This window comes from Acomys minous (assembly GCF_964271855.1).
Source record: "Acomys minous genome assembly, chromosome: 16".
In the NCBI taxonomy this organism is placed as follows: Eukaryota; Metazoa; Chordata; class Mammalia; order Rodentia; family Muridae; genus Acomys; species Acomys minous.
In genome coordinates, this window is record NC_140498.1 from 3,323,713 (window position 1) to 3,350,638 (window position 26,926).

At 50.7% G+C, this 26,926-nt stretch overlaps 2 protein-coding genes and 1 long non-coding RNA gene across 4 annotated transcripts; 2 read left to right on the forward strand and 1 right to left on the reverse strand.

Annotated features, from left to right (window-relative positions):
• Positions 1-4,075: 4,075 nt before the first annotated feature.
• On the forward strand, positions 4,076-11,203 carry LOC311585880. Its single transcript, XR_014775379.1, has 3 exons — positions 4,076-4,131; positions 4,647-4,740; positions 10,925-11,203. It is a non-coding gene; the product is annotated as an uncharacterized lncRNA (long non-coding RNA).
• Positions 11,204-11,922: 719 nt separating this feature from the next.
• On the forward strand, positions 11,923-13,881 carry RANGRF (RAN guanine nucleotide release factor). The gene is made up of 5 exons (XM_084761563.1): positions 11,923-12,690; positions 12,781-12,897; positions 13,084-13,240; positions 13,328-13,413; positions 13,624-13,881. The coding sequence occupies exons 1-5, from the start codon at positions 12,614-12,616 to the stop codon at positions 13,742-13,744; spliced, it is 558 nt and encodes a 185-aa protein (XP_084617689.1). The 5' UTR covers positions 11,923-12,613; the 3' UTR covers positions 13,745-13,881.
• SLC25A35 (solute carrier family 25 member 35) lies at positions 13,854-18,523 on the reverse strand. Of its 2 annotated transcripts, XM_084761554.1 has the most exons (5): positions 17,282-18,520; positions 15,569-15,634; positions 15,030-15,182; positions 14,582-14,716; positions 13,854-14,450 (listed from the first exon to the last, which is right to left on the reverse strand). In XM_084761554.1, the coding sequence occupies exons 1-5, from the start codon at positions 17,654-17,656 to the stop codon at positions 14,277-14,279; spliced, it is 903 nt and encodes a 300-aa protein (XP_084617680.1). In that variant the 5' UTR covers positions 17,657-18,520; the 3' UTR covers positions 13,854-14,276. The 2 variants fall into 2 exon arrangements, with proteins under 2 accessions (XP_084617680.1, XP_084617681.1); XM_084761555.1 differs by lacking the exon at positions 15,030-15,182 and having other exon boundaries at positions 17,282-18,523.
• Between the last annotated feature and the right edge of the window lie 8,403 nt (positions 18,524-26,926).

Sequence of the window (26,926 nt, forward strand, 5' to 3'; positions counted from 1 at the left end):
AGTTTGAGGCCAGCCTGGTCTACAAAGTGAGTCCAGGACAGCCAAGGATGCACAGAGAGACCCCATCTCAAAACAAACAAACAAAAAAAGATGTGTGTGTGTGCGCGTGCGTGTGTGGCTTGCCTGCATTTATGTGCACTGTGTGTGTGTGTGTGTGTGTGTGTGCACCTAGTATCAGAAGAGGGCATTTCATCCTCTAGAACAGAGTTACCAGTGGTTGCAAACACCGTGTGAGTATGAGTTGAAGCCAGGTCCTCTGCAAGAGCATCAAGTGCTCTTAACGGAGCCATCTCTCCAACCCTCATACCGGATTTTTAAAATTTTTTATTTACTTTTATGTGCATTAGTGTAAATGTTTCAAATCCCTTGGAACTGGAGTTACAGACAGGTGTGAGCTGCCATGTGGGTGCAGGGAAGTGAACCCAGGTCATTTGGAAGAGCAGACCGTTCTCTTTACCACTGAGCTGTCTCTCCTCCATCTGTGCCTCTGCCTCCTGAGTGCTGGGACCAAAGGTGTGCACCACTGACCCCAGCTGCAGTCCTGCCTTAAACAATGCTTTTATTATCAAAGATCTTTCTCCCCAGCATAGTACAAACTCATGACCCTAGGAACTGATTTTATTCTGCTTATTCTACCAATGCCTGACAGCTAAGTGACCAGTAAGTCTATGTTGAACAAATGCGTGACTATGAAAGCTGAAAACTGGCATCAATTTCAAAATGATTTTTTAAGCCAGGCATGGTGGCGCACCCCTTTAATCCCAGCACTCATGAGGCAGAATCAGGTGGATCTCTGTGAGTTCCAGGACAGCCTGGTCTACAAAGGGAGTCCAGGACAGCTGAGACTACACAGAGAAACCCTGACTCAAAAAAAAAAAAAAAAACAACCAACAATAAACAAAAATAAAATGATTTTTAAAAATATTATTATTATGTATACAGTGCTCTTCATGTACACCTGCAGCCAGAAGAGGGCACCAGATCACATTATAGATGGTTGTGAGCCACCATGTGGTTGCTGGGAATTGAACTCAGGCCCTCTGGAAGAGGAGTCAGTGCTCTTAACCTTTGAGCCATCTCTCCAGGCCTAAAATGGTTTTTTAAAGATGTATTTATTAGGCCGGGCGTGGTGGCGCATGCCTTTAATCCCAGCACTCGGGAGGCAGAGGCAGGCGGATCGCTGTGAGTTCGAGGCCAGCCTGGTCTACAAAGTGAGTCCAGGATGGCCAAGGCTACACAGAGAAACCCTGTCTCGAAAAACCAAAAAAAAAAAAAAAAATAAAATAAAGATGTATTTATTTACTGTAGAGTGCTCTATTACCATGTACACCTGCATGCCAGAAGAGGGCACCAGCTCCCAGTGTAGGCGGTTGTCAGCCAGCATGAGACACACCTTTTATCTCAGTACTCGGGAGACACAGGCTGTGAATTCAAGTCCAGGACAGCCAGGGCTCTGTGTAACAGAGAAACCCTGTTCTCGAAAAAACAAAATAAATAAAAAAGGGCAGGCTGGCCTACAGAATGAGTTCCAGGACAGCTAATGTTACACAGAGAAACCTTGCTTCCAAAACCAAACCAAACCAACAACAAACACTGGTTTTTAGTGCACTGGGTTTGTAGATTGGCTGTGCGGCTCCCCTCAGGCACTTCCCCTTTTTATCTCCTTTGGTGTGCCTAGTTACAAAGTTCTTGCCGTCAGGTCAATGGAGGGTACTACCTTGACATTATTAGTGCTTCTTTCTCTTCCCTTCTTCCTCTGTAGCTCTCCTCTCCCCTCCCTCTCTTCTCCCTTCAGTTTTTCAGGAGGATTTATTACAGAACTAGGCACAGTACTGTCCCTTTCCATCTGTGCCCAGGTGCCAGAAGGGGACACCAATGCAGGGGTGGCAGCGGGAGGCTTGTGGACAGAAGGGCCCATTGGGGACTACCAGATGAGAGCTGCCTTCTCCAGGAAGGCCCCCAGCCGGGGTACCCTCTGCTCTCTACTACACTAGCCCCGCTCTGTTTCCCTCCAAATTGCCACTGGCATCTTTCTCTCTCGCAGTACAGTACAAACAAGGCACTGTGACCAGAAAAGGAGGGGGTTCTAGGCAGCAAGCAGTGAGCCTGTGGACAGAGCAAGATGTTGCCTTTGCAGGAGGATCTCTATACATTTGAGACCAGCCTGGTCTACAAAGCGGGTCTAGGGCAGCCAAGATTACACAGAGAAATCCTGTCTCGAAAAACCAAAAAAATAAAAATAAATAAATAAAATAAAAAGATGCTGCCTCTGGAAGCGGAGCCAGGGTTTGTCTTAACAAGCAAGAACGTTCTGGTCCAGCATTGGACACTTGGGGGCAGCAAAGAGCCAGAGAAGGCACTCCATAGGCCTGCTCCGTGGGCCTCAGCATCTCTGGGGCTTCAAAAAAATCAGTCCAGGTAAGCCGGTCACTAGGGTTCACCCAGCACAAACAGACATGGACGACATCATCTATCTGGTCTGGCTTCGGGAGCAGAAAGGGTGGGACAGAGGGCTGTGGCCCTGGGGCCTGCCCACCAGGTAACAACTGTGCAGAACCTTGGCACTGTGGCACAACGGAGGGAGGCTGGCTTGGAATAAGTGATGTCTTTCTTTTACGTTGAAAGCTCTCAACAACACAGGATTCTAGGGGCGAGAACACACAACAGTTTGCTTGCATAAAGGGCGGACGGAGTGTGGAAAACAATATTTGCAGAGCCCCAGAGGCTGGACGGGGTACACTAAGGAACTGAGCAAATGAAAATGACTCTGTCGGGGACACGAAGAGCAAACCCGATCGTGCGGAGACCTAACGGAACATGCTAAGGAACCAGGACAAAGCCAGGCGGTGGTTGGTGGCACACGCCATAATCCTGGCGAAGAGGTGGACACAGGAGATACAGGTGTGAACAGATCTGGCCTTTGGCTGTCTTGAGATAGGAAGGCGTATGATCTACACTGGCCTCAAATCCACTGTGGAGCTGAGAATGACGTTGAACTCCCAGTCCTCTGTCCTTCACTTGTGGAGGGCCGTGGCTACAGGAGCGCACAACCACAGCTGGCTTACGGGAGCGCGCAACCACAGCTGGCTTACAATGTGGTGCTCAGGATGGAACCCAGGACTTCATGCATGCTAGGCAAACTACAGTACTGAGGGAGTGATACCCTCAGTCCCAGACTTGAGACCTACAGAGAGTAGCTGCAGAGCAGGAAAGAGGGTGGGAGGCGGAGAGAGTGCGGTGTGGAAGCTATACAGTGACCGCATAGCAGCTGTGTTGGTCTGGAACGGCCGTGGGACTTAGAGAGATGGAGAGAAACGGGAGGATTTGAGAGCCAGGGGAAGGTGAAAGAGCCAGAGTGAATGTGGAGGGCTAAGTGTGAGGCTGGGATAAGGAAGAAGATGGCGGAGAAGAAAGCAAGCCAGCCATGTTTGGTTTGGTTTGGTTTTGGGTTTTGACAGAGTTTCTCTGTGTAGCCCTGGCAGTCCTGGACTCACTTTGTAGACCAGGCTGGCCTCGAACTCGCAGAGATCCACCAGCCTCTGCCTCCCTGAGTGCTGGGATTACAGGCGTGCGCCACCATGCCTGGCTGAAAGGCAGTTATAAAGCCCAGAGCTCTGGCCTGGCCCCTGGCCCACTGAGTATACAGTCTCTTCACTAAAGGCAAGACACATTTGGGAGGCAATCTTACACTTTGCTTGGGAATCACTGAGTTTGCGCTGTCAATGGGCCATGCTGGTGGAAGCAGTTAGAGGCAGTACCCTGCAGGCAGTTAGGAGGAACCGAGGTCCAGGGATGTGGATGGATGAGGAAGTTTATTTAGGGGGAGTATGCAGGTCTAAGAGCTCAGCACCAAAGGACTTGCCAGAGATTGGCTATTACGATCAGGTCTAACCTGTTGAGTGGCTTTCTGCTGCCTGAGTATGCTGGGAAACCTGGAAGGTATCCAGGGCGACAGAAGAGTGTTCTGTTTCTCCCCCTCCATCTCCTCCCCCCCGCCCCGCCCCCAAGGAGTCCCAGCAGAGCTGGAGGCAAAGTCCTTGCTTCACCACTACTGTGTGGTAGGCCCTCCCTACCTCCCAACAGCTCGCCTGTGGGCATTTGCAAAGAATTGGCCTTGGCCAAATAAAGCAGGTGAGAAGGTTCTGCTGAATAGAGCTTTGTAGACTTGATCCTGCGGGCTTCCAAAATGGACCCCTTTCCTTAAGAACCCTAAGAGGTTTCTTTTTTCTTTTCTTTTTTTTTTTTTTATGGCTATTTTCTTTCTTTTTTGGGTTTCTTGGTTTTGTTTTTGTTTTTGTTTTTTGTTTTTTTTTTTTTTGGTTTTTCAAGACAGGGTTTCTCTATGTAGCCTTGGCTGTCCTGGACTCGCTTTGTAGACCAGGCTGGCCTCAAACTCACAGCAATCCACCTGCCTCTGCCTCCCGAGTGCTGGGATTAAAGGCATACACCACCACGGCCAGCCTGGGGTTCCTTTCTTATGGAAAGGACAGGTGCAGCCCCACAGGGTCCTGGCCTGGGTTGTAGGTCAGGGAACCTCCCCCCCACTTGGCCTGTCATTGTGGGTGACTCTTCCCCACTGAGGTCCGTGGGATCCTGAAGAGCTGGCGTGGGAAAGCACACTCCACACCTTTCCTCACCCTCGGCAGGCCACAGGCTGGACTCTCACACCACACACCGTGTCATCCATTCCCCTGTCCAAATCTTGTCCTCCCTCCACCTCGGGGATATGTGGTGCGACAGGTAAGGGGGGCAGGGGGCCACAACTGGTGAGAAGACTCAAGAGTTTCCAGAGCTGATTATATAACTTGCTTTGTGGTGGTATGAGCTGTTACTGGCTCCAGGCTCCTGGTGACAAAGGTTACAGAGCACTGAGTCCTTGGTCCTCGGTTTGAATAGGCTTGCCCCCCACTACTCACAATGAAGCCTGGGCTCCCGAGCTAGGAGGTGGGACTAGTGGCGCTCGGGCCCACAATAATCGGTAACCGTTTTCCTCAGTTCTCCCTGGTAGTGTAAGGGAGCAGGTGAAAACGAGAACTCGGGGTGGGGGTGGGGTGGGGTGGGTGGGGGTGTAGGTGGGGTGGCTCACACTGTAGCCCCCGGCTAGCTTGAAACTTACTACGTAGCCCAGGATGGCCTCAAACTTGAGGAGATCCCACTTCAGCCTCTGGAGTAGTGGAAATACAGGTCCTAACCACACCTGCATTAAGAACCATGCGCTAAGTATGAGGAGCCATGATGTTTACCTCAGCCTTAGAGGACATGAAAATAAGATTGCCTGGACAGGGCTCTGCCAGCTACGGTGGCCTTGCGTCCTGTGCGATGGCTTTGAAGGCAATGTAAACAGAATGGGAAAGAAAAGGTGGGTTCCAGCTGCCGCCTTTCTCCTTATCTTTCCCCCCAGTGCTCCGGGTTGAACAGAAGGCCCTCTTCCGCTAAGCTGGGTCCTCGTCCTCGGTCCTGCCAGAGTCCCAGGGCTTTGCACTCACTATGAAGCCAAGGACAACCTTGAACTTCCTAAAAGATTTATTATCACAGGGCTGGAGAGAAGACTCAGACACTGAGACTCTGGTAGAGGACTGCAGTTTGGTTCCCAGCGCGCGCACACGCACACACACACACACACACACACACAAACACACACACACATACACACACACACACACACACACACACACACACACACACACACACGGCAGCTCATGACCAGGATCTGGTGTCCTCATCTGGCCTCAGGCACCAGGCACACACAGAGTACACACATGGTATATACACAGATAAGCAGGTACACGTGAGTACATGTACTTTTTTTAAATTTTTTTTTATTTTTTGGTTTTTCAAGACAGGGTTTCTCTGTGTAGCCTTGGCTGTCCTGGACTCACTTTGTAGACCAGGCTGGCCTCGAACTCACAGTGATCCGCCTGCCTCTGCCTCCTGAGTGCTGGGTTTAAAGGCATATGACACCACACCCGGCTTTATAAATTTTTTTTTTTTAATTAAAAAGATTTCTTATGTTTCATCCTGTTTTGGTTTTATTTTTGTGGTGGTTTGATAAAAATGCCCCTTGCAGGTGGGGGTGGGGTGTCTTACATTTGAATACCTTCTCCCTAGTTGGTGGCTGGGAAGGCTCAGGAGGTGTGACCTTGCTGGAGGAGGCATGTGTCTGACGGAGGGCCTTGAAGTCCCCAAAGACTCTTGTGTTAGGATTCTGCTTCACTTTGCCTGCCTGTGATGTCATTGCCTGCCTGTGATGTCATTGCCTGCCTGTGATGTCATTGCCTGCCTGTGATGTCATTGCCTGCCTGTGATGTCATTGCCTGCCTGTGATGTCACTGCCTGCCTGTGATGTCACTGCCTACCTGCCATGGGGTGGGAGGAGCTGGGCATAGCCCTATATAAAAGGGCAAACTCACCTACCACACTCTTACCTCCTTTCCCTCTCCCTCTTCTCTCTGTCTCTCTGTCTCTGTCTCTGTCTCTGTCTCTCTCTCTCTCTCTCTCTCTCTCTCTGTCTCTCTGGGGTACCCCTTCCTCCTTTCTTTCTCTCCCCATGCTAATACAATAAAACAACTCCATCTAATATCTGTTGCATGGGCATCTTATTTTCTTGTTTTTTAAATTATTAAACTCTGGCTATTCCCCCCCCCCCTTTTTTTTCTTTTCCTTCTTAAAAATGATTTTACTTATTTATTTTATGTATATGAGTGCTCTGACCGTACACCTGCATGCCAAAAAAGGGCACCAGATCCCAATACAGATGGTTGTGAGCCATTATGTGGTTGCTGGGAATTGAACTGACCTCTGGAAAAGCAGACAGTGCTCCTAGCTGCTGAGCCATCTCTCCTGCCCCTCCTCCTCCTCCTCTTTTTCTTTTTTTCTTTTTTGAGACAGTTCTTCTTTTTTCAAGACAGGGTTTCTCTGAAATTTGCTCTGTAGGACAGATTGGCCTGAAACTCAAGAGAGCCACTGGCCTCTGTCTTCCAAGTGCTGAAATTATGGGCGTGCGCCATCACCGCCCAGTGCTCTGGCTATTTCTAAATCGGCTCTCTGTGTCTCCTGCTTTTGGCTTAAGCTCTCTCACCCGTGGCTCCAGTCCCCTGCCACCTGCTACGTCTGCTCCACTAGCATGGCCTCAAACCCTCGGAAACCAGAAGCCTGTAATCTACTCCTGTAGATTCCCTTGGTCAGCGTGTCCTATCTCAGCCATAGAGCAGTAACTAACCCAGTTGTGTTTTGTCGTTGTGAGGCAGAGTCCTGCTGCATAGCCATGGTTGACCTGAAATTCACTATGTAGACCAGGCTGGTCTCAAGCTCACAGATCCACCTGCCCCTGCCTCCTGAATGCTAGAATGGAAGGACACGCGCTACCACACCTGGCTATTTAGTTTTGAGTTGTGTGTCTGTGTGACACATATGTGAGTGTAGGTGTCACAGAGTCCAGAAGAGGGGGTTGGATCCCCTGGAACTGGAGTTGCAAATGACACTGCTGCCTGAGATGGGTGCTGGCCACCACACTCAGGTCCTCTGCTAGAGCAGTCTACAGTCAAGAGCACTGAGCCGCCATCTCTCCAGCCATGGCCTTGCACTTCCTATCCTCCTTCCTGTTCCCCAAGAGCCACCAGGACTGGTTCATTTGTGACTGGACCACTTTTGCTGTAGTCCAGGCTGGCCTTGAGCTGAAGATGCTCCTACCTCAGCCTCTCGAGTGCCGGGCTAACAGTAGTGAGCGCCCGAGCCCGGCTCAGCTCTGGACTTCAATGAGCGCATTTTACGTACTTTATGCTGCTTTAGCTTGAGCAGATGAGGCGGCATGTGTCTTTAATTCTAGCACTCTTGGGAGAGCCTGAGAGAAGGCTATCCGGAGGAAGACCTTGTCTCAAGAACCAAACAAATAGTAAGTGACTAATATATAATACACTGGGGGGCGGGGAACTGAGCCGTTAAGAGCACTGGCTGCACCTGGTGGCGATGGCACACACCTTTAGTCCCAGCACTTGGGAGGCAGAGGCAGGTGGATCTCCATGAGCTCAAGACCAGCCTGGTCTACAACAGACAGAGTTCTAGGACAGCCAAGGCTACACAGAGAAAACCCTGTCTTGAAAAACAAAAACAAAAGCACTGGCTGCTCCTCCAGAGGACCTGGGTTCCTAGAACCCACATGGTGGCTCACAACCATCTCTATGTAACCATGGTTACATAGCAGCTCAGAACTGTCTGTAGCTCCAGCTCCAGGGGGTCCATCGCGTCAGGGATGCATGTGGTGCACATACATGTGCATGCAGGCAAAATACTCCTACACAGGAAACAATAAATTTTTTTCCTTTTTGGTTTTTTATTTTTGTTTTTTCGAGACAGGGTTTCTCTGTGTAGCTCTGGTTGTCCTGGACTCACTTTGTAGACCAGGGTGACTCACAGAGATCCGCCTGCCTCAGCCTCCCAAGTGCTAGGATTAAAGGCACGCACCACCACACCCAGCTTCCTTTTTGTTTTTTTTTTGTTTTTTTTTGTTTTCTTTTTATTAAATTCTGGGATTAAAGGTATGTACCATTATGCACAGCAAAATAAATAAATCTTTTAAAAATACAATAATATACTTTTGTTTTAGTGAGGCATGGTGGCACACGTGAAACTCCAGCACTTGGGAGGCTATGGCACAAGGAATTACTAACTCAAATTCAAGGTCAGATTGGACCAACAAGACACTGCCTCAGACAGAACCAGGAGGCTGGAGAGATGGCTTGGAGGCGGCACTCACTGATACTGCAGAGGACCCGGTGCAGCAGCATCCACATGGTGGTCTGTACCTCCAGTCTCAGAGGTTCTGGCACCCTCTGGGCGGCAGGCACACGGGCGGTGTACATACATATGCAAATAGAAGGCTCATGCACATAGAGTAAAATCTAGAAAATAATGAAAAACAAAACTCCACCATCATAATGTGGCTGGAGAGATGTGTGTAGCCTAGCACCCATGTTAGGCAGCTCACAGATGCTTGTAACTCCAGCTCCCAGGGGATCTGACACCTTCTTCTGGCCTCCCAAACACACACACACACACACACACACACACACACACACACACACACGGTGCACATACATTCAGTGGCAGCCTGGTCTACATATTAAGTTCCAGGCCAGGCAAGACTACATAGTGAAAAACAAACCAGTTGCCCTTCTGTTTTTATACATTTTATTTTACAATTTACAAACATCTTTCAGAGTTAAGTACTCATGAATTTCACCAAAATTCCAAAGAGACCCATGGTAGGACTGAGGACTTAAAACTGCTACATATGCTGCCGTGGGCTGGAGAGATGGCTCAGTGGTTAAGAGCACTGCCTGCTCTTCCAAAGGACTCCGGGATCAATTCCCAGCACCCACATGGCAGCTCACAATTGTAACTCCAAGATCTGACACCCCCACACCAATGCACATAAATTAAAATTAAATATTTTAAACAAAAAACAACAAAAAGAAAAGAAATATGCTGCCTTAAACTCTCCCATAGAGAAGGATGTTTGCACCAGTTGCTGCATCACTGGGGGACAAAGTCCTTTTTTTTCCCTTTATATCTATTTATTTTATTTTATGAACTTGGTGTACCTGGTGCCTGTGTAGGTCAGAAGAGGGTACAGGTTCCCCCAGAACTGGCGTTGCAGATGCTTGTGAGCCACCGTGCGGGTGCTGGGTACAGAACCCAGGTCCTCTACAAGGACAGTAAGTGCTGACCCATCTCTGCAGCTGCCTCTAAGTCTGTCTTTTGGTTCTTCCATCCCAGAGCACAGAACCACCTGTCGCAGTCGTAGGTTTTGCTGCCACCGTAGGCTGAGGGCTGGAGACACTCTTACTATGAGAAGAGCAGTTGCGGTCGTCTGAGATTTGTCCCATGATACTGGTCCTAGCTACAGCCGTGCCAAGAGTTTCACTGGACTCTGGCTGGGCGCCTCGGAAGATGTAATCCGGAGAGCTTGCCAAATAGGTACTGCCAGATTCAGTGCCAACAGACTGACCACGGAAGCTCCAGTTTCTTGGGGACTTTGAACACCCTGAGGTGCCAGCATTGAAAAGACCAAAAGAGATGGCACATACCAAGGGACGGATATAGAGATCTGCCAAGACAAGGTGGCCTTCCACCCCACTCTTCCAGGGGAGATCTGCCCCTGGGCCTTGGGACATCTCTGCTCCCTACTGTCCTGTCCCAAGAGCTCCGAGGCTGGGGAAAGGCAGAGGTCTCCAGCGAACTGTAGCCCACACCAGAACATGAGGCATGCGAGGAAGAAACCCTCTCCTCCTTCCTCAGGCTCATGAGTGGGTCTCCTTTCCTGGTACTTGGTGCTATGACCTTGGAGGTCTCCATCTCTGATCTGCTTGACTGTGTACAAGGCACAGTTAACGCTGTTGATGCTCCGGGTGGGGAGGAGAGACAGAGAGGTCTACACAGAGAGACCTCTGTGGCAGAGGGGCCTGCAGCACCCCTTCTCCTTAAAGAGTAAACCTAGTTACAGTACCCAGAAACAGATGGATCAACTATATTTCCCCCCCGCCCCCCGCTTCTATTTCTTCCTCAAGATAGGGTTTCTCTGTGTAGTCTTGACTGTCCTGGACTCACTTTGTAGACCAGGCTGACCTTGAACTCACAGAGCTCCACCTGCCTCTGCCTCCCCAGTGCTGGGATTAAAGGGGTGCACCACCACGTCCCGGCATTCTTTCTTTTCTTTTTCTTTTTAATGTGCACTGGTGTTTTGTCTGCGTGTATGTCTGTGTGAGGGTGTCAGATCTTGGAGTTACAGACAGTTGTGAGCTGCCATGTGGGTGCCAGGAACTGAACCCAGGTTCTTTGGAAGAGCAGCCAGTGCTTTTAACTGCTGAGCCGTCTCTCCAGCCCTTTCTTTTCTTTCTTTCCTTCTTTCTTCCTTTCTTTGACAAAGGGTCTCGCTATGTGACTCTGGCTGGCCTGAAACTACGCAGAACAGGATGGTCTCTAACTACAGAGATGGGATTACTTTTGCCTCTTCAGTGCTGGCATTAAAGGCATGTGCCACCACACCTGGACACCTTCAATCCTAACAGTGGTTTAGAGATGAAGAAACGCCAGGAGAAAAGCCAGATGCCTATGGTAAGAAACAAGGAGTCCAAACTGTGATAGTGGCACATACTCAGTGCACTTAGGAGGCTAAGATGGGAAGAGTGCAGTTACAAAGGGAGGAGAGGAGAGCGGGACAGGGAGGGAGGGGAGGGAGGGTAGAGAGAGGGGGGGAGCGGGGGGAGGGAGGGGGAGAGAGAGGGGGGAGGGAGGGAGGGAGGGAGGGAGAGAGGGAGAGAGGGGGGGAGAAATATGAATCTAATAGTAGAGCAGCCTGGGTTCAAGCCCTAGCATTGCAAACAAGTAACTAAACAAAATCTTCCATGCTTGGCTATCTTCACAACTCCCTGGCACCCATCTTTTTGCCCTCCCCCACGTTTATTTGCATTTCCTAGAATACACACTCTCACCTCCAAGTCACTACACCTATGCCCTGGCTGGAATACCTCTAGGATGCCCTCAGGAGCTCTGCAAATATAACTTTCAGACTCAAAGCAAACTCCACTGGTAGTTTCTCAGCTCAGTAAGATGTACCTTTCTATTGCCTACGAAGGAAACGGTCTATATAGCACCAGGAAACACGGAACCCTTGGCTACGTTTCAGTAAATTATAAGGGGTCCATTTGGCCAGGATGAGAACCCCTTTTCCCGGTTCTCAGCTAGGAAGCCACGAGGGAAGGAGTGGCCTCGTGGCTCCCAGGCACTGGCACTAGCAGATCTACTCAGCAGTGTAACTATATACCTCCACGACTATTATGTTCTAAACATTACGCCAGGTGCTGGGGATCAGGGATGAATGGGGAAATCAACTGGAAGGATAAAGTTTGAACAAATACTTAAAGAACACTCTAAAAGTCTGTAAAGGAAAAACAACAGTTTAATCCGTGCTTTGATCCAGGTGTACTGGGAGAGCGCTTCCCCTCGGCCCTCCCAAGGGGACGACTTGAGGGGATTAGAACGTTAATCCTCAGGTTAGGTGTCAAGGCTTGAGGTCCGAATCCTAACCCAGACCCACACACCTGGGCCTGTTGTTTCCCTAATTCCCAGCACGAGATCCGGAAACTAGTGGTCAGCCCACTGGGGTCAAGTGGCCGCAGAACACCCTTTACTCCGGAGACCCCCACCTAGACAGGCCCTTTAATGCAACAACTGTTCTTAAGGACGGTCTCAAGTGACCTTCTTAGAAGGTACGAACCCTTTAAAATGAAGGAGCGAGTGGGCACCAGCGATTAACCCGTCGCTAGTATCACAAACTTCGACCCCAAGTAGGATCGCAAGCCAGACCCCCAAACTACGCCCAGACTAAAAGCCGGGCTTTAGAAAACAGCCAAGGATAGCCCCGCCCCGCCCCCGAGCGCGGGCGGCGATTGGTTAGCGTGATCGTGGGGCGTGGCTAGGTCTTAAAGGTACCAGATCCTAGTAGGCCGGGAGGAGGTGGTGGCTGCTCCAGGAACCCGGGGGGCAGGTAATGCCTCGGAGGCCCGTGTAGATTTCTTTAAAACCTCGCTAATGTCCAGACTCAAGTCCTAGATCTATGGAGCCTACCAGAAACTGTCCACTGTTCGGAGGCGCCTTCTCCGCCATCCTCCCCCCTGGGGCCATTGATGTGAGGTAAGAAAGCCCGGGCGGCCCGGAGGCCTGTCGTCGGGTGGGTTTCAAGAAGAAGCCAGAGACAACTAGAGTGTCCCTGCCCCTCTCCAGTGACCTCCGACCGGTCCCGGATAACCAAGAAGTTTTCTGCCATCCCGTGACCGACCAGAGTGTGATCGTGGAACTTCTGGAGCTGCAGGCCCATGTGCGAGGCGAAGCGGCTGCGCGGTGAGAAAGCTAGCCAATGGGAGGCCGGGAGCCGAGGAAGTGGGCGGGGCCTGTGACGGGACGGTTATTCAGGACGGAAAAAAAACTCCAAGGGCAGTAGCAGGCTGGCCACAAGAGAGCCTGTCTCGAGGGTGGTGATGGGTCATTCAGAGATGCCCCTTCCTACCTCTGTCCCCCCAACTTCAGGTACCATTTTGAGGACGTTGGCGGGGTGCAGGGGGCTAGGGCCGTGCACGTGTTATCTGTGCAGCCTCTCTGTTTGGAGAACTTATCCCTGAGGGGCTGCTGTCAAGATGCCTGGTTCCTTTCTGGCAAGCAGCAGGTAGCTAAAGAAAACCAGCAGGTGAGGGCCACGGCTACTGGGATGCCCTGGAGTGGGGGAGGGGAAGCCCCAGGTACCCCGTTAGCATGGCGATTCTGATCTCTTTAGGTAGCAAAGGATGTCACACTGCATCAGGCCTTGCTTCGGCTGCCCCGGTACCAGACTGACCTCCTGCTCACCTTCAACCAGCCCCCGTAAGGACGAATGAAAGGGGGGCGGGGAGCTCGCAATTGGGTCCCCATGACAGGTTGGGTGGGTCAAACTAGGAAGAGTGGCTTGTGGGCCCCTTCAAGGAAGCAGAACCGGGTCCCAGGCTGAGAGGTCAGGGATACCTGGTCTTGTGGGGACTAGGACGTGCGATCTCCAAAAACCTCAAGCTGCAGCGTTCTCTTTCTCCCTGTAAGGTCTAACAGCAGGTCTCTTGGCCCTGAAAGTCTGACACGTCCACCTTGGAGCCTGGATAACTTTCAACAACTGGTGACTAGCTTGACTCTCCATGACCCCAACATCTTTGGTCCCCAGTAAAGATGGTTAAAAAACACAACATACTGCTGCTGAGGCCTCGGGGACCCAGTTCTGAGAGTGGGAGCTCCCTTCCGCTTCTTCCCTGGAAGTAAACGTAAGACACTTCCTCTGCAGAAATAAACTTGCTTTATGAACAATAGCGTTTCTGTGGGCTTTGAATCTGAGGGGACACCTGGGTCTCCCCATTCCCCTTTGGTCTTGGAGAGGGGAGTTTTAAAGCTGTGCACAGGAGCAGGAGGGACCCAAGAATGACAGTAGAAAATATACTTTGGAGTGACTGATTCAACCCTGAGCTGGGTGTGAAGTACAGAGGGGAACTTGTGGGGGCAATTTAAAGCAGCACTCAAGGGAAGGAATATAAATTACCGCTCAAATGATTCAACCCTAAAGGAGCAGAGAAAAAGTGGGCACAGCTGTCCCCCTAAAATGGATGAAAAGTCCATCTGTCAGTAAATAGTCACCGAGATAGGAAGTAGTGGAGGCAGAGGTGCCCAGAGAGAGCTGGCTGGTCTGGAGTGCAGGCGAGCGACTGTCAGTTAGCGTATGTGTTGTAAAGGAAGCGCAGCTGATCCCAGAAGAAGAGGGAGAGGATAGTGTGGGGGCCGAGGCGAAAATAGGAGGCACCTATGCCCTTGTACATGCCAAAGAGGCCCTCTGTCCGAGCTGTCTGCAGCAGAGCGTCCAAGATCCCCCGGTACATGAGGCCCTGGAGCGTGTTGGAGAGGGAGGGAGAGCACGGGGAGCAGGTCAGAGCCCACCTGCGCAGGCAGCGTCTGCACACCTGCTTCTCCGCCCCCAGCTCTTCCTGCCAGCCCGCGTCCTCCGGTACGCCCTTACCTTGCCTTGAGTGTCCGTGGGTTGGTTATAAAGCCTTGTGCTAGCCACATCAAAGGGCGTCATGGCCAGGACAACTGCCACGCCACTCACCATGGCAGCCGCCAGAGCCACCTTCCAGCTCTGGGGAGGAAAAATCTGTAAGAAAGAGAACGAATTTTATTAACCACACAGTCGTTCAACCTTGGAGCAGGAGAGGCCCCGCCCTGGGAACATAACTGGTAATTCTGGGAGCTTCCATAGCACCAGAGATAGCAATGTGATAGCTAGCCCTGAAGGAGGGTGTCCGGAGGGCTGAGGTACCCTTTCTTAGGCTGTGACAACAGAGTCCAATCTAAGGAGTCTGGTTCCCACGCCCTCCTGCTCCCTCGCCTTTGGCACCAGGGCCCACCCCCCTTTTCCCGCCCTTGTTCCCCACTTCAGGGATGGCCCCACCCCTCCCAGGCAGTACCTCCCACTGGCTCAGGAGGTCCTTGGCGGATGAGAAGGTGCACAGCTGCGTGGAGGAGCCGATGACAACTCTGGGCAGGCCGCCCACGGCCCCACGCCACAACCCCACTAGACCATGTTTCTGGCCAATCTCGGTTAGTGCCTGAAACATGCCCTGGGGGGGGGGAGACCACGGGGTTGGAGTTCAGTCACCCCAGCATCAGGGACTGCCTCCTGCTAACACTGTCAAGGATCACGCACCTGCTGTCCAGACAGCACAGGCTTAGAGCCAGAACGGGGGGCCCTCAGGTATCTATTGACTCTTGTCAATCCCAAATTCAGGTACATAAATGAGGCCATCACCAGGCCAAGAGGATGGGCAGGAGAAACAGGAGCGGGGGATTTGAGGATCGAGGGCGAATGAGGGTCAGGGTGGGCTCCAGGGTCTGATGGGTGAAACTTGATGGGGCTGGGCAGAGCAGTGGCTAGGGTTGGCGCTCGCTGCCAGGCCAGAAGTTGGGAGAAAATGGGGGAGATGGTTGCTTTGGGGACCCCCCTCACCTGATGCTTATACTGGTGCCCTACAGCAATTTCAGAGGTTGCCTGTGCCTGTAGGTGTGTCTTCACCTGGAGACAAGAAAGTGTCACAGCCTGTGCCCCACTGGTCATCCTCCCACCCCGGAGACCAAAACACCTGAACCCCCACTTCCTCTAGGGTATTAAGCAGTGAATATATTCTCTTAATCTGGTAATTACTGTTGCTCCCACTTAACAAGTTGGTCATGAGACTCTGTCTCTTGGCTGCACTCCCAGGGGACAGACCTCCCAGCACTGCAAGACACCCTGCCCCCTCCACATCCTCCTTCCCTTGGGGCTGGGGGTGGGGAGTGGAAGTTGGGGAGTAGCAGTATTTCCTAAGTATTTCCTAAGACTTCATGTTAGGCAAGGTCTGGATGTCCAGCCTCTTATGCCAGCTTCCAGATCAGCTCTCCAGCTGCCACCTCCACCTGCCTGGCTGTCAGACTGCCTAAAACCTGTCCTTCGGCTCCCACAGCCCAAAGCGGGTCTGAATTCCGCTGATTTTTGGAAATGCTTTTGCCCTCAAATCTCATACGCCAGGGACGAGACCGAGTTGGCCTCCCCATAGCTCACCTCATTCTCTGAGCTGCACTGTGCCTGGCCGAGTCCCAACAACAGCAGCTGTGTGACCTTGAGCAGGGAAACCTACCATCTCTGGGTCTCAGCATCCCAACCCTTCACCCAGATCTGATCACTCAAAGAACTAAACTATGAGACTGCGATCCTGCGATGCCCAGGACTTTCCTGAGCCTACACTCAGGCTGCTCTGCTCGTCCTGCTCCACAAAGTCAACCTCAGTGTTAGTAATAAGATAAGTTACAGGGTCACAGGGCGTGGGGCACAGGTCTGTAGTCGAAGCACTCCCGTGGCACACGCAAGGAGAATCAAGAGTTTGAAGCCAGCTTGGGCTCATAGTGAGTTTCAGTTTAGCCTGGTCTATACAGCCAGACACTGTATTTAAACAGAAAAGAAGCTGGGTGTGGTGGCGCATGCCTTCAATCCCAGCACTCCGGAGGCAGATGCAGGTGGATCTCTGTGTGTTCGAGGCCAGCCTGGTGTACAAAGTGAGTCCAGGACAGACAAAGCTAACACAGAGAGACTCAAGTCTCGAAAAACCAAAAAAAAAAAAAAAGAAAAAGAAAAAGAAAAAGAAAAAGGAAGCTTGCCAACCACTTGCCCTCAGCCAGGACCTACATTGATGCTTCACATGTGTCTTATTTGCCTCCCTTCATCCTCCTGACAACCACACAAAAGTCTGTACTTAGTCCTGCTTTATAGATGTGGCAACAACGAATAATTTTCAAAGCCAGGGTTGGAATTCCAGAAAGCCTGATTCCAAAGCTCAGGGGTAGGTAGATACGAATCACACCTCTTAGCTGGAGCACAGAGATGGCTGAGGTTGGGCTGTGGTTTGAAGCCAGGCTGTGCTCCAGAAACTACAATATGGGGAGACCCTGCCTCAACAAACTAGCAACACCAGCACTCCAAAGAAAGTGCCCGGAAGCAAACTCTGTAATCTCCAGCAAGTCAGTGGGGTGGGGATGCATAAGGCAGATCAGAAGGCCTTGATGCTCACCCGCACTTTCCTGTGCCTTTGCCTGCTTACAGGGAACAGCACCCTGTCACTAATGCCCTTTGGAAGGCCAGGCTCCCACTCGACACCAAGGTCCTGACAAGACCCCCGCCTCCTCTTACCATGTAGATTGGACTTCCCAAATAGGCTCCCATGACCCCAGCTAGAGCCCCCGCTGCGGCGCTGCGGACAGGACTGTGGGTGCCTTCGTCGGTACGCAGGTATCCCCTAGCCTCCGCCAGCCCGTAGGTGCCCAGTCGGATGCCATTCATCAGGAACTGGTACAAGAGCGCTGGGGCCAGGCCCTTCTGCAGGGCAGCCAGGCCATCCACCCTGCCGATGGTGACGAAGGCGTGGAAGACGTTTCGGTAGTGGCGCTGGTAGGTGCCAGGGGCCCGCAGTTCTCCCTGCAATTGCATTCTGGTCTTCACGACCTCCAGGGGATTGGTGAACACACAGGCCCCGCAGGCAGCCAGACCACTCATCAAGAAATCCATGGTAAGGGTAGCAATCGCCTCAGAAAGCAGGGGTGGATACCAGGGCAACACCTGGCTTCCTGAAGCCCAGGCTGCGACAGATAGAAATTTACAGGGCTAAAGTGCCAGGGTCGAAAGTCAAGCAGTGAAGTAAAGTTAGAGGGAATTTGGGGGTCAGAGGGTGGCAAAGAGGCACGAAAGTGGAGTGGAGTGGAGTGTGGCAGGAAGGCGCCGTTGACCAAGGGATCTGAGGTCAGGGAGAAGCAGAAGTTAGAAGCTGGCAGGCGGGGATGCCTGGGATGACAGGCTATAAGGACCGGGGAGTTATCTTAGGAAAACGCGGGGCTGGGAAACGGTAGCTGGGGAAGCAAGAAAAAAAAAAAGGCAACAGGAGGAAAAGACTCAGAGGGAAGACCCGGAGGTGGCTCGGCGACAGCAAGAGGAGCGTGGCGAAGAGAGTTAGGGTCCCGGGGCTGAGGATGAGCGGTGGCCACGGGAGCAGGAGCACCTTTCCCCGGAGGTAGCCTGCCGAGGCCGGGCCGCCACTCTCAGGTCTCTGGATCGTAGCGCCAATGAGGACTCCGGGGGGGGAGCCGCAGCCGAGCGCCTCAGCCAATGAGCGCAGAGCCGGCTCGGCGACCAATGGGAGCGCTCCCAGCGGCCCGGCCCTCGGCCGCGGCACGAGCAGCTCGAGTTAACTCTCCTCGCCCCGGCTCCAAGGCCAGGCGCTCGCCCCTGGGTACCCGGAGCTGCGGTGGGCACGGGATGCTGAGCGCCCGAGGTTGGGCAGTTCCTCCAGCGGCTGGCGGCCTTCCCGGAGGTAGTCCTCCAACCCAGAACGGGACACACCTGCTCACAGGCACCCATCCCCTAAGGCCCAATAAAGTGTTTGTAAGATCTCGCACCGGGGTGTGGCCAGCGGCGGGCGCCGAGGGAGGGGAAGCCTGAAAGGCCAGCCAGCGAACGGAGCTCGATTTTATTAAGCTCTTGATCCTCACGATGACCTAGAGGAGGCGGAGGCAGGCCAAGACAAGGATTTCCATCTCCTGCTCTCCAGCGAGGCTTAGGTTACAGAGGACAAACGTGTCTCTTGTCCTTGCTTCATTCGTGTGGATAATTATGAAAGGACCCGTGGGAAAGAACCGGGAAAGAGCGGAGAGGGAAAGCTTGGGAGAAGGAAGACAGGCACTTAGGGCTTGTCATCCGGGGGCGGGTGGGGGGAGGAGGGGGGAAGGGGAGGAGAAGCAGAGGGTTCGCTCACCGGAGGAACCCTAAGGACCCTGCTGAGCGCTGAGTTTCGACTTGAGTGTTCCTTCCTGCCATCTGGATCACCCTGGGCAAGTTCTCCTGTAAAAGGAGAAAGACTGCCTGTGGGACAAACTTGAGGAAACTGTAAACGGAACTTTTCTTCGCCTGCTTCAGTTGTTGTCTGGGTTACTGCCTCTGTCTGCTAACCTGGGCCTAGTCCTGGAAGCTTCTAGCCTCCATACAATTCTAACCTAGGCCTGGAATGTTTTCAGCCCGGAGATTTATGCTTAATAAGTTACGAGCTTATTTTTCCGTTCTGCGCTCTGGGCTGGGTGGTTCAACTCAGCTGTTCCGGCTCAAACTCCTCTCCCAGCTGATTTACTCAATCCGACTTCTCTCTCAGCCCAGAACTGAGCTCTGCTTGGCCTCAGACTAACTCTAGTAACCTGCTCTAATCTCATTGGCTCCTTCTCAGTCTCTGGCTCCGTTGGTCTTCCTTCACCTGTGGTCTCTCTCCACCCCGTGTCTCTCTATTGCTGTCCCGGCAAAGCTGTCTTCTCTCCCTCTCTCTCTGCACTGCTCTCCTAGGCGACTGCCTTTCCTCTCTCTTCTCCTGAGTGTTGGGCATCTCCTATTCTGTTAAATGTTTCTCTGATTTGTCACTTGTCTGCTTCTCAGACTTCACTTTCAAACGTGGTGCTGCGTGCTTCCTTCCACAAGCTAACTTTACCTTCATTGTTTGGGATTACAGGTGTGTACTGGGGGTGTGTCTGTATTAACAGCCTGAGGAACCCTGCTGTCGGATCAAAACTCCTCCACAAGAAAGGATGTACTGGTGTTACAACTTAGTAATTTCCTGGAAAGTAACTTTTATTTCCCTGTTCTTTTTTTTGGGGGGGGTTTGGTTTTGGTTTTTCAAGACAGGGTTTCTCTGTGTAGCCTTAACTATTCTGGACTCGATTTGTAGACCAGGCTGGCCTTGAACTCATAGAGATCTGCCTGCCTCTGCCTCCCAAGTACTGGGATTCAGGCATGCACCACCATTGCCCTGCAATTTTTTTTTTCCTTTTTAAGGGTTTTTTGAGATAAGGTTTCTCTGTAACAGTCCTACCTGTCCTGGAACCACTTTTGTAGACCAGGCTGGCCTCGAACTCACAGAGAGCTACCTGCCTCTGCCTCCCGAGTGTTGGAAATAAAGGCGTGCGCCACCAAACCCGGCCTTCCTACTCAGTTGTTGTCTGAGGCTCACTGCCTCCTCTGCTAACCTAGGCCTAGTCCTGGCAGCTTCTAGCCTCCACACAATCTAACCTAGGCTTAGAATGTTTTCTTTCTTTCTTTCTTTCTTTTTTGGTTTTTTTGTTTGTTTGTTTTTGAGGTAGAATGTTTTCAGCCTCTGAGACAAACTACTTAATAAGCTCACACTTCCTTGTTCTTTCTGAGCTCTGGGCTGGCTGGTTCAACTCAGCTGTTCTGGCTCAAATTCTTCTCCCAGCTGGCTTATTTAATTTGGCTTCTCTCTCTGTCTGGCATTGCTCTGCTTGGCCTCAAACTAACTCCAACAACCGGCTCTAATCTTCTGGCTCCTTCTGTCTTCACCTGAATTCTCTCTCTCTGCAAACCATCTCTTTATTGCTGTCCTGTTAAAACTTAAGTAGTATCCTATTCTGTTAAATCTGCTCTGGTTCGCTACTCGACTAGACATCACTTTCAAACATGGGTGCTTCCTTCTACAAACTATCTTTACCTCAGTTTGGGATAGAAGGCACGTACCACCACGCCTGGACCTAAGCTTTTCTTTACCTGATACTTGCTCTATACCAGGCTGGCCTTGAACTCAGATCTGTTTGCCTCTGTCTCCTGGATTAAAGGTGTGTTTGTATTCCAGCAGGATCACACAGACCTAGAAGATCTTTGGATGTGATCTCTTGCCAGGACAACCAAGTTCTGAACTAACATTCCTCTACAGTTGACAGAGCTCTTCCCACTTCCTGGAGGTCCTTGCTCCTTTCTTTGGTGATGTCCCGTCAGAATGCACCTTGAACATCTTCTGATGGCTTTCCCCAATTGTCCTTATTCACTCTCATCCTCTGTCGCGCCCTCCCGCTGGCAGGAACGACGCAGACACCAGGATTCTTCTCAATCGCGTTTTATTGGGAGCACCCTTGAAGCTGAAGCGAAAGACCCCGAATGCCCACGAGCACGTCGTTTAAATACTGTCTGTATGTGGTGTGTCAAAGTCTCATTGGTTGCATTTGGATGCCTCATTAGCATGCCTACAGTCGAGAGTGCTTCATTTGCATACCCCTGTTCGGGAGGGGTGCATTGAGAGGGCTTATGTCTGCGTATGCGCTGGAGCGTTAACGGTCGACGCCAAGTGGTAACGGTCGCCGCCATTATCAGGTGCGGCCACGCCTTACAATCCTCCTTTGTTCCTATTTTAGGGACACCTCAGGAATGTTCCTATTGTCCTCAGTTAGCAGTTGCCAATTTCCCTGCCTCACTAGCCTGGAAGCTCCTAGAAGGCCTGGGGATCAAATCTGAGTCATATAATTTGTTGTTTGTAAGACAACCTTACTGTGTGCAGCCTAAATGGGCCTCAAACTCAAATCCTCCTGCCTCAGCGTGTGGAATACTGGAGCTTTCAGGACTGCCGCCATAGCAGGTGACAGGGTGACACCACACATCCATGCCGCTTTCCATATTATTCTACCTGTCACTATTATCATATACTGCTGTGTGGTTTTTTGTTTTTTTCCCAAGACAGGCTTCCTCTGTGTAACATCCCTGGCTGTCCTGGACTCACTTTGTAAACCCTTGAACTCGGAGCTGGAGAGATGGCTCAGAGGTAAGAGCACTGACTGCTCTTCCAGAGGTCTTGAGTTCAATTCCCAGCAACCACATGGTGGCTCACAGCCATCTATAATGAGATCTGATGCTCTCTTCTGGCTTGCAGGCAGAATACTGTATACATAATAAATAAATAAATCTTTAAAAAAAAGCCCTTGAACTCACAGAGATCCACCTGCCTCTGCCTCCCAAGTGCCGAGATTATTAGTGTGCCCCACCACTGCCAGCTACCGCTATGACATTTGTGTTTGTTTGTTTTTCCAGTCAGGGTTTCTCTGTGTAGCCTTGGCTGTCCTGGACTTGCTTTGTAGACCAGGCTGGCCTCGAACTCAGAGCAATCTGCCTGCCTCTGCCTCCTGAGTGCTGGGATTAAAGGCGTGCGCCACCATGCCCAACCTGTGTTATGATTCTTTAAAAAAAAGATTTATTTATTAATTATTATGTATACAGTACTCTGCCTGCATGTATACCTGCAGGCCAGAAGAAGGCATCAGATCACATCATAAATGGTTGTGAGCCACCATGTAGTTGCTGGGAATTGAACTCAGGGCCTCTGGAAGAATAGTTGATGCTCTTAACCTCTGAGCCATCTCTCCAGCCCCCACATACTGCTATGATTAGTGAAACAACATTGAAGCGTTTTTGTTTTTGTTTTTGTTTTTCGAGATAGTGTCTCTCTGTGTTAGCTTTGGCTGTCCTGGACTCGCTTTGTAGACCAGGCTGGCCTCGAACTCACAGCGATCCACCTGCCTCTGCCTCCCGAGTGCTGGGATTAAAGGCGTGCGCCACCACTCCCGGTTCATTGAAGCATTTTTAATTGAAGTCCAAACTGTATTCAAATTTCTTTGACTCCTTTTCTGTTCCAGGACCACATACAGAATATTAAATTACATTTAATTGTCACAGTTCCTTCTTCTCAATTATGGCAGTTCCTCAAGCTTCCTTTGTTTTGTTTCTGCTTTTTTGTTTTTAAGATTTAACCTTTGTTAAATCTTGTTTATAGATAGGGTCTTACTATGTAGCCTTGGCTGTCCTCAAACTCAGATCTGCCTGCTTCTGTCTCCTGAGTGCTGCCATTAAAGGCATTCACAACTATTGCTGGTCTCCAGAGGACCCGGTTTTAATTCTCAGCACCACATGACAGCTCATAATCCCTCCATAACGTCAATTCTAGGGGTATTTGATTCCCCCTTCTGGCCTCTGATGGTACTGCATGCACTTGTATAAGTACACAGAGGTGAATAAATAATAAAAATACCTCTTTTTAAAAAACAAAATAATGGCTGCATGTGGTGGCCCACGCCTTTAATCACAGCACTCAGGAGGCAGAGGCAGGCGGATCTCTGTGAGTTGGAGGCCAGCCTTGTCTACAAGGTGAAGCCAAGACAGCCAAGGCTACACGGAGAAACCTTGTCAGTAAAACCAAAAATAAATAAGCCATCACCAGATGGGTGCTTTTGGCATTGGTCGGAGCTCTGCTACTTTTCCCCTTGCTGTGACCGCATGCCTCACAAGGAACAAATTAAGGGAGGAGAGGAGTGTTCGGCCTCACGGCTCAAGAGACGGAGCCCATCGTGACAAGCAAGGCTGGCCCCCTGTATCCAGTCAGGAAGCAGAGAAAGACGAATGGTAATGTGTAGTGGAAAGTGCTGGTGTCTTTAAAAACTCAGTTATGTTATGTAAACATGTTTTTGTTTTACTACCAGGTGTAGGATATGGGCCTGATTCAGATTGTCCACAGCAGCAAACTATTTGCCTCCTGTGGGCTCCGAGAGGGGCTCTTGGCCAGCTGCAGATAGTTTAATTCTGAGGACTCTGGAGAATAAATAAAGGGGGGTGGGGGTGATGGTGGGGGTAGGGAGTGGGAAAGAGGAAGGCTGCTGCTGCTGCTCCCCCATTGCTGCTGCTCCCCCATTGCTGCTCCCGGTTGCTATCATCGACGTAGTTTGAGGAAGCTGGAGATATCTGGAGATGGAGACCGGCTTAACCCAAGGAACCAGCAACGCTAACCACCTGGAACTAACTAAGGAGAATTCTGCTGCCTCCGCCCACGAACCTTCTTTCTCTCCTACCTGGTGTCTGGGTGTTGGAAGATCGGAGTGGCAAAGGGAAAAAGAGACATAAGGAGCCCAATTAAAATAGAATAAAAGGGCTGGAGAGATGGCTCAGAGGTTAAGGGCACTGCCTGCTCTTTGAAAGGTCCTTAGTTCAATTCCCAGCAACCACATGGTGTCTCACAACCATCTACGATGAGATCTTGTGCCCCCTTTTGGCCTGCAGGCATTACATGCAGGCAGAACACTGTATAAATAATAAATAAATCTTAAAAAAATAAAATAAAATAAAAAGCGGGGCGTGGTGGCGCACACCTTTAATCCCAGCACTCGGGAGGCAGAGGCAGGTGGATCGCTGTGAGTTCGAGGCCAGCCTGGTCTACAAAGCGAGTCCAGGATAGCCAGGGCTATCCAGAGAGACTCTGTCTCGAAAAACAAAAATAAAACAAAAACAAAGACAAAAGGGTCTCAGAATGTAGCCCTGGTTGGCCTGGCACTTCCTATGCAGACCAGCCTGGCCTCGAACTCACAGAGATTAAGCTGCTGCCTCTTAAGTTTTGGAGTTAAAGGTATGCACCACTGTGCCCAGCTTCATCTTTGTTGTTGCTGCCATTTATTTTTATATTTCACGTATACAGGTGTTTTACCTTCATGTATGTCTTTGCGCCACATTCATGGCTGGTGGCCCTGGGGGTCCAAAGAGGTGTTGTATTTCCTGGAACTGGAGTTACAGGGAGTTTGTGAGCCGTCATTGTAGGAGCTGGGAACTGAACCCGGATCCTCTGCAAGAACAGCAAGTGCTCTTGACCACTGCGCCGTCTCTCCAATCCTGTTGTGCTGGCTTGGTTATTGTAAAAGGGTTACTTCCCCCCTGAAGTCTCTCTACAGATTTGAGGCAAGCTGCACAGGGAGCGGAAAGGTCCCTAAATGCCGGGTTGAAAGCCACGGTAGCATAGAGGAAGGTGCAGCCCCCGGGAGGGTCACCACAGCTTTGCCTCGATCGCTTCTGGGCTGCCAGAAGGGACACCTGAAGTACTGGACTCCAGCCAGTGGCAGTTCAGCAGCATCTTCCTGCCTCAGCTTCCTGGTGCTGGGACCTTCAAAATGTTACTTTTGTAAGCGGCAAAACTAAAAACAAAACAAAACAAAACCCCACCCCCAAATAAATGAAAAACAAACAAACAAGAAAACCCTTAACATTTCAGTCAAAATAAATGAATACATGACTTGTTTGTCTACATAAATGTATAGTTGCTATAGTCTCCAAAACTCTTAGGGGAAAATATTTCTTCTCCTTAAATGCCTGAAGGACCTAGAGGTGGGTGCTTGGCTCTAGAGTGGGCTGTAAGGGGACCCCAGATTATAGATGCTCTGGGGCTGGAGAGATGGCTCAGAGGTTGGGAGCACCACCTGCTCATCCAGAGGTCCTGGGTTCAATTCCCAGCAACCACATGGTGGCTCACAACCATCTATAATGTGATCTGATGCCCTCTTCTGACATGCAGGTGTACATGCAGGCAAAGCACTGTATACATAATAATAGATAAATACATCTTTGAAAAATGTAACAATTAAGCTTTCATTAAGCCAACTATTGTATGCCTGACCCTGTTTCAAAACTTTCGGAATACATTACATTATTAGTCTGTCTTTGTTAATTTTTATTGATTGATTGATTGATTGATTGATTGATTGGTTTTTCTAGACAGGGTTTCTCTGTGTTAGCCTTGGCTGTCCTGGACTCCTGCTTTGTAGACCAGGCTGACCTTGAACTCACAGCAATCCATCTGCCTCTGCCTCCCAAGTGCTGGGTGAACCATGGCTTATTGGGAACAGAACTCAGGTCCTTTGAAGTCTCTCAGCCACTGAGCCATCATCTCTCTCGCTCCCTTAGTCTCCTTTCTTTGCCTTTGCAGGACTCAGATGAGGCACAGAGCCTCATAAGGCACTCAACAGGAGCCCTACTGCTAACTCATGTGTTCTTCAGTCTGGATTCCCTCTCCACCCCCACCCCACCCCACCCCCTTTTTTTTTTTTAAGACAATGCTTCACCATGTAGCCCATTGGACTAATTTTTTTTTTCAAGACAGGGTTTCTCTGTCTCTAGCTTTGTAGACCAGGGTGGCCTTGAACTCATAGTGATCCGCCTGCCTCTGCTTCCCAAGTGCTGGGATTAAAGACATGCGCCACCACCGCCTGGCTGGACTGAATTTTTAGAGTGGCGGGGAAAAACCTCTTTGAGAGAGTTTCTCCTGACTGCCTGGAGGAGGGGAAGGGATGCTTCATGGAGCTTTTTCAGGACGATTTCCAGGCATCAGGCACAACTCCAAGAACCCTAAGGCAGGAGCAGGCCTGAAGGGAGAAGCAGGGGAATAGGGTAGATTGTGTAGTTCCTTAGAAAGACTTCATGCTGCCGTGCGTGGTGGCGCACCCCTTTAATCCCAGCACTCAGGGAGGCAGAGGCAGGTGGATCGCTGTGAGTTTGAGGCCAGCCTGGTCTACAAGTGAGTCCAGGACAGCCAGGACTGTTACACACAGAAACCCTCTCTCAGAAAAACAAAAACAAAGAAAACCAAACAAAAAGAAAGACTTGGGCTGGAGAGATGGCTCACAGGTTTAAGAGCACCGGCTGCTCTTCTGAAGGTCCCGAGTTCAATTCCCGGCAACCACATGGTGGCTTACAACCATCTGTAATGAGATCTGGTTCCTTCTTCTTCTTCTTCTTCTTCTTCTTCTTCTTCTTCTTCTTCTTCTTCTTCTTCTTCTTCTTCTTCTTCTTCTTCGTTGTTGTTTTTTGGGAGACAGGGTTTCTCTGTGTAGCCTTGGCTGTCCTGGACTCACTCTGAAGACCAGGCTGGCCTCGAACTCACAGCGATCCGCCTGCCTCTGCCTCCCGAGTGCTGGGATTAAAGGCGTGCGTCACCACGCCCGGCCTGGTTCCTTCTTGTGGTGGGCAGGCACACATGTGGGCAGAATAATAAATAATAAATAAATCTTAAAAAAAAAAAAAGACTTGTGCTTTTGACATTGAGCAAAAAGGCACTTAAAACATCCTTCAATACTAGTTTATGGGATTTTCTTCCCAGTGTCTGGCTTGGAGATTAGAGATGTGTGTCCAGGTGACATGAGGGCTGACAGGGAC